This window comes from Pan paniscus, chromosome 11 (genome assembly GCF_029289425.2).
Source record: "Pan paniscus chromosome 11, NHGRI_mPanPan1-v2.0_pri, whole genome shotgun sequence".
Lineage (NCBI taxonomy): Eukaryota > Metazoa > Chordata > Mammalia > Primates > Hominidae > Pan > Pan paniscus.
Window position 1 is genome coordinate 89,962,720 of NC_073260.2, and position 6,537 is coordinate 89,969,256.

At 53.8% G+C, this 6,537-nt stretch overlaps 1 protein-coding gene across 2 annotated transcripts; it reads left to right on the forward strand.

Moving 5' to 3' along the window:
• The first annotated feature begins 864 nt into the window (after window positions 1-864).
• Window positions 865-6,266, forward strand: SIGMAR1 (sigma non-opioid intracellular receptor 1). Of its 2 annotated transcripts, XM_034967354.3 has the most exons (4): window positions 865-3,452; window positions 3,579-3,779; window positions 3,910-4,002; window positions 5,136-6,266. In XM_034967354.3, the coding sequence occupies exons 1-4, from the start codon at window positions 3,302-3,304 to the stop codon at window positions 5,360-5,362; spliced, it is 672 nt and encodes a 223-aa protein (XP_034823245.1). In that variant the 5' UTR covers window positions 865-3,301; the 3' UTR covers window positions 5,363-6,266. The 2 variants fall into 2 exon arrangements, with proteins under 2 accessions (XP_034823245.1, XP_034823246.1); XM_034967355.3 differs by lacking the exon at window positions 865-3,452 and having other exon boundaries at window positions 3,681-3,732.
• The last annotated feature ends 271 nt before the right edge of the window (window positions 6,267-6,537 follow it).

Sequence of the window (6,537 nt, forward strand, 5' to 3'; positions counted from 1 at the left end):
GCACTCCAGCCTGGGCGACAGTGGAGACACCATCTCAAAAAAAATAAAATAAAATTAAGTTAAAATAAAGTGGCCAGGTGCAGTGGCTCACACCTGTAATCCCACACTTTGGGAGGCCGAGGAGGGTGGATCACCTGAGGTCAGGAGTTAGAGACCAGCCTGGCCAACATGGCAAAAACCTGTCTCCACTAAAACTACAAAAATTAGCCAGGCATGGTGGTGCACACCTGTGGTCCCAGCTACTCGGGAGGCTGAGGGAGGAGGATGGCTTGAACCTGGGAGGCGGGAGTTGCAGTGAGCCAAGATTGCACCACTGCATTCCAGCCTAGGCAACAGAGTAAGAATCCATCTCCAAGAAAATAAAAAATAAAAATAAAAACCACTTATAAAAATAAAAAATGCTTGTATCAACATTCCCCAAGGCAACTTGGAAGAGTGTCCCGAGCAGTCGTTCTCTACCTTGGCCCAAATAAACTCTCTATATTAATTTTGCCTCAGCTTTTTTTTTTCCTCACTGTTGTTTTTATTTGTGTGTTTTTCTTTTTTGAGACAGAGTCTCACTCTGTCGCCCAGGCTGGAGTGCAATGGTGCAATCTCCACTCACTGCAACCTCCACCTCCCGGGTTCAAACGATTCTCCTGCCTCAGCCCCCCAAGTAGCTGGGCCAAGTGGGTGGCACGCGCCACCGCGCCCAGCTAATTTTTGGATTTTTTAGTAGAGATGGGGTTTCACCATGTTGGTCAGGCTGGTCTCGAACTCCTGACCACATGATCCACCTGCCTCGGCCTCCCAAAGTGCTGGGATTACAGGCGTGAGCCACCCCGCCCAGCCTGTTTTGTTTTTTTTGAGACGGAGTTTTGCTGTTTCACACTGAGGCTGGAGTGCAATGGCGTGATCTCGGCTCACCGCAACCTCCGCCTCCTGGGTTCAAGTGATTCTCCTGCCTCAGCCTCCTGAGTAGCTGGGATTACAAGCATGCGCCACCACGCCCAGCTAATTTTGTATTTTTAGTAGAGACAGGGTTTCTCCATGTTGGTTAGGCTGGTCTCAAACTCCCAACCTCAGGTGATCCACCCGCCTCGGCCTCCCAAAGTGCTGGGATTACAGGTGTAAGCCACAGTGCCCGGCCCCTTTTTCTTTTCTTTTTTTTTTTTGGAGACAGGGTCTCCCTCTGTTGTCCAGGCTGGAGTGCAGTGGCACGATCTTGGCTCATTGCAACATCCACCTTCTGGGTTCAAGCGATTCTTCTGCTTCAGCCTCCCGAGTAGCTGGGACTACAGGCACCTGCCACCACGCCCGGCTAATTTTTTGTATTTTAGTAGAGACGAGATTTCACCATGTTGCCCAGGGTGGTCTCGAACTTCTGAGCTCAGGAAATCTGCCTGCCCACCTTGGCCTCCCAAAGTGCTGGGACTACAGGTGTGTGCCACTGCGCCTGGCCCTTTTTTTTTTTTTTGAGGCAGAGTCTCGCTCTGTTGGCTCACTGCACCCTCCACTTCCCAGGCTCAAGCGATCCTCCCACTTCAGCCTCCTGAGTAGCTGGGACTACAGGTGTGCGCCCCCACTCCTGACTAATTTTTGTACTTTTTGCAGAGATGGGGTTTCACCATGTTGCCAAGGCTGGTCTCGAATACCTGGACTCAAGTGTTCCGTCTGCCTCAGCCTCCCAAAGTGTTGGGATTACAGTTATGAGCCACCTCGCCCGGCCTCAGTTTCTTTCTTTAAGATCAAAAACGTATGAGGCTACTTTTTCCAGTTCCTTTATGTTTTATATATATAACCATCACATAAAATTCTCACCATGTGAGGCACTAACTGCTTTATAAATATTAACCCATCTAATCTCATCACAATGAAGATATGTACTATGAGGTAGGTACTTATCTCCATTCCATTTTACAGGTAAGAAAACTAAGTTACAGAGATTTTAAGTAAACTGCCCAAGATCAGACAACTAGTAGGTAGCAGGAGCCAGGCTTTGAACTCAGGCAGTCCAGCTCCAGAGTTTATTTCTTAATCACTGCACAATGCTACCTCTTTTCTCTTTTGTTTCTTTTCCTTTTTGCTTTCTTCTTCCTCTGCCTACCCTTTGCTGTTGGTGCTCTCCAGGGCTCTGTCTTTAGCCTTATCTTACTCTATTCTCTCTCCCTGTGAGATTTCATCCATTCTTAGAGGTTTTCTGTAGACTCTCCAGTGAGATCTCTAAGCTGGGGAGTAGGACCATTGTTTCTAGCCATATCCCTAATGGCCACCACAGAACTTGGCACATACAAGTGCCAACAAAGTATCTGAATGAATGACAACTCCCAGCTCTATCTCCAGACTGGAGCTGAAATTCGAGACCTGGACACTCAACTGCCCACTAGACATGCAAAGGATGTTAGCCAAATAAGGGGAAAGTGGGGATAGGATAAAGGGGGAAAGAGTATTCCAGGAAGAAGAGATCAAGCCCTGCCAACTCCATTTCCAGAGTTGTTAAGCTCATTTCTTTCTTCCATCTCCACTGACACAGACCTTCCCTCTTACCTGGCCCACAGTCATGGTCTCCCTGACTCATCTTGCTCCCCTCCACTCGACAGTCCTGTGCCACTCGGTGGCAAAATCTAATCCCCTTCCTCCCTTGCTGATAACCCTCAGCTGGTTTACAAGGCCTCCTCTCACATTTTGTGCTGCAGAACAGAGAAGGAATTGTAGGCCCCTGAAGACCCCAAGCTGTCTCTCCTCGGAGGCCTTTGCTCTAGGGGCTGGTCCCTGTGGGCTGGCATGCCCCTTCTGCGAGCTCGTAAAGACACTGCTCAGGTGTCACCGCCTCTGGAATGCCCACCCTGGGGCTCCCAGCTTGAACTGCCTCCTCTCCGCTTCAGTCCTGGTAAAGGCGGGCCTTAACAATCGTTGAGTCCCAGAAGGCTTCACTTCCGGGCTCGTCTGCTTCACCAGCCAGTGAGCTCGGGCGAGCCCGTCCATTCTGGGCCTCACTATCCCCACACCTATCCGTATGTAGAGTGGCGCTAGGTCAGACCTCGCCTGAAGACCCTGACATCTGCCGCTGGGCGACTTGGCCCCGCCCCCTTGCCTCCCTTGCGCGGCACCGCCCCACTCCTCCGTGCTCCCCCCGAGGAAATGGTTCAACCGAAGGGGCGGTGCCAAGGTGCCCGGGCCGCTCCGATTGGTCAGGGCGAGCCGTACCACGGCGGTGGCCGGGGAGCGCTTCGTGGGCAGCCGGCGGGCTCCGAGGCCGTGAGCGCAAAGCCTCAGGCCCCGGCTCCCTCCTGAGCTGCGCCGTGCCAGGCCGCCCGCCGGGATGCAGTGGGCCGTGGGCCGGCGGTGGGCGTGGGCCGCGCTGCTCCTGGCTGTCGCAGCGGTGCTGACCCAGGTCGTCTGGCTCTGGCTGGGTACGCAGAGCTTCGTCTTCCAGCGCGAAGAGATAGCGCAGTTGGCGCGGCAGTACGCTGGTGAGCGGGCAGAGGGCAGGGAGGGGAGCGGCCGGCCTGGGAGCGGAGCCTAGGGTTCCGAAGGCGCCATCCCCGGACCTAGGACCTGTGCCAGCCCTGACTCCGCCGCCCCTCTGCCTCCGCCAGGGCTGGACCACGAGCTGGCCTTCTCTCGGCTGATCGTGGAGCTGCGGCGGCTGCACCCAGGCCACGTGCTGCCGGACGAGGAGCTGCAGTGGGTGTTCGTGAATGCGGGTGGCTGGATGGGCGCCATGTGCCTTCTGCACGCCTCGCTGTCCGAGTATGTGCTGCTCTTCGGCACCGCCTTGGGCTCCCGCGGCCACTCGGGTCAGTGCTAGCGGCGGGCCGGACTGGGAGGCTGGGGTTGTAAAGGGGCCCATGCCCTCCTTTCTGATGTTTGGCTGGGCCATGCAATGGCGCGAATACCCTGATAGTGTCATGTGCGATTGTCACTCAGGGCGCTACTGGGCTGAGATCTCGGATACCATCATCTCTGGCACCTTCCACCAGTGGAGAGAGGGCACCACCAAAAGTGAGGTCTTCTACCCAGGTGGGTAAGAAGGCTCTGTCAGAGAAGTGGGTCCCTTCACGCGGGGGGTGCCCACAATTGCGGGGAGCATGGCATGGAAAAGGAGTGTGTTGGGGGGGCCCTCCTCATGGTTCCCTTCCTCCACCCTCCCATAAGCCACAGGTGATTGGTTGGGGCAGAGCTGAGGGACTCTTGCTTTCCTCTGTCAAGGGGAAACAAAACATAACAACTTCCTGTTAAACATGTCTGATTTTTATCTGCCAAGGCACAATTTTGCCCAGACAGTATTCCAACAACTGTTGGGGAGACAATGGGTAATCAGAAATGCTCTCAATACCCCAAAAGACAAGACAGACAGTTATCTTTTTATTTGTTTGTTTTTTGAGATGGAGTCTTGCTCAGTCGCCCAGGCTGGCGTGCAGTGGTGCGATCTCGGCTCACTGCAAGCTCCGACTCCTGGGTTCATGCCATTCTCCTGCCTCAGCCTCCCGAATAGCTGGGACTACAGGCGCCCGCCACCAGGCCCGGCTAATTTTTTTTGTGTTTTTAGTAGAGACGGGGTTTCACCATACCAGCCAGGATGGTCTCGATCTCCTGACCTCATGATCCACCCACCTCGGCCTCCCAAAGTTCTGGGATTACAGGTGTGAGCCACCGCGCCCGGCCGCTCCCCTGCCTTTTTTTTTTTTTTTTTAATAGTGAAACAATTTACTTAAGAAATAGAGCACTGGACTTCCCAGTATATTTGAGGTTGGGTGTATGCATCGCAGGCATGGTGGTTGAACAGCTACACTTTTCAGATAAAGCCTCACAAGTCCTGGAACTACCCCTTTCCTAGCTACAAGCCCAGCCCAGGTTTAGCTAAATTTCTGCTTGATTCGAGTGAGGCTTGGGAGTGCAGACTTCCATACAGTGGGTCCATGGCCAAGCGAGGTAGCCGTCCATGGCTTCTCCAAAGAGAGGACATGGGTCAGATGATGCCACAGAACATTTAGGAGTGGCCGTCTGGGCCAGCCCAGTGAGGTAGGGCTTTTTGTTTTTCTGAAGCTCCCTCTCCATTCCCCACCCCTAGTTAGTCCATGGGCCAGGGAAGCAGCAGCCATGGAAGGGCAGGGCAGAGCTGGCTTTTCACTTGGGTGCTCCCTGTCCCCCAGGGGAGACGGTAGTACACGGGCCTGGTGAGGCAACAGCTGTGGAGTGGGGGCCAAACACATGGATGGTGGAGTACGGCCGGGGCGTCATCCCATCCACCCTGGCCTTCGCGCTGGCCGACACTGTCTTCAGCACCCAGGACTTCCTCACCCTCTTCTATACTCTTCGCTCCTATGCTCGGGGCCTCCGGCTTGAGCTCACCACCTACCTCTTCGGCCAGTACCCTTGACCAGCCAGGCCTGAAGGAAGACCTGTGGATGGACAGGAGCGGGCAGGCCCGCACATATCCACTTGCTGGAGCCCATGTTTACAGACAGGGACATACACCATGCAGATCCTGAGTTCCTGCTGTATGAGCAGGGATATCCATGCTTATGTATCCAAACACAGAGACCCATGGGAACAAATGAGACACATATAGATACTGAGACCTGTGTGTACAGTAGGACCATGCACTCACACCCATCTGGAGAGGGAGCCCCCGGTATACCAAGGGAGCCAGTTGTGTTCAGACACACACATCACAGCTTGACTCACTAACTCAGGCCTTTCCATAGCTCCACAGCTTCCCACCTCCTCCCCACCGAACCGGGGTTCTAGAGTTAAGGATGGGGGAGGGTATTATACTGCCTCAGTCTGACTCCTCAACCCAGCAGCAATTTGAGGGGATGAGGGGGAAGAGGAGCTGCCTTTTGGAGGCCCCCTTCACCTGCAGCTATGATGCCCTTCCCCTTCTCCCCTGTCCTCACCACATGCCTTATCCCCATTCTACTCCCCTGCTATGCAAGTGCCCCTGTGGCTTGTCCCCAACCCCCTCAGCAACGAAGCTCAGCTGGGGAACGAGAGTAATTTGAAGAATGCTTGAAGTCAGCGTCTTCCATTCCAGAAAGACCCCCATTCTTCCTTTGGGGGTATGTTGTGGAAGCTGGTTTCAGCCCAGGACCCACCACTGAGGAGAGGATCTAGACAGGTGGGCCTAATTCCAAGGGGCCCTTCCTGGCCTGGAGAAGGCCTTTTACACACACATAACACATACACACACACACACACACATATCACAGTTTTCAGACAGCCCCTGCTGCATTCTCTGTCCATCTGTCTGTTTCTATTAATAAAGATTTGTTGATCTGTTCCATCTTTTTGTGTGTCTGAGCAGCCGGAAAAAGCCTCTGACCCCTGGGGACCTCAGGAAGATCTCTCTCTTGCTGTGTGATTCATGGTAGATTTTTTTTTTTTTTAAGAGATGGGGTCTCCTCTGTTGCCCAGGCTGGAGTGCAGTGGCACAGTGACATGATCATAGCTCCCTGCAGCCTTGAACTCATGGTCCCAAACAATTTTCCTGCCTTAGCTTTATGAGTAGCTGGGACCTTATGAGTAGCCTTATGAGTAGCAAATGCCACCATG

Coding starts and splice junctions, on each gene's coding strand:
- SIGMAR1 (XM_034967354.3), top strand. CDS start 3,302: ATGCAGTGGGCCGTGGGCCGGCGGTGGGCGTGGGCCGCGCTGCTCCTG. Junction 3,453..3,578: donor GTTGGCGCGGCAGTACGCTG/GTGAGCGGGCAG, acceptor TGCCTCCGCCAG/GGCTGGACCACGAGCTGGCC. Junction 4,003..5,135: donor AAGTGAGGTCTTCTACCCAG/GTGGGTAAGAAG, acceptor CCTGTCCCCCAG/GGGAGACGGTAGTACACGGG.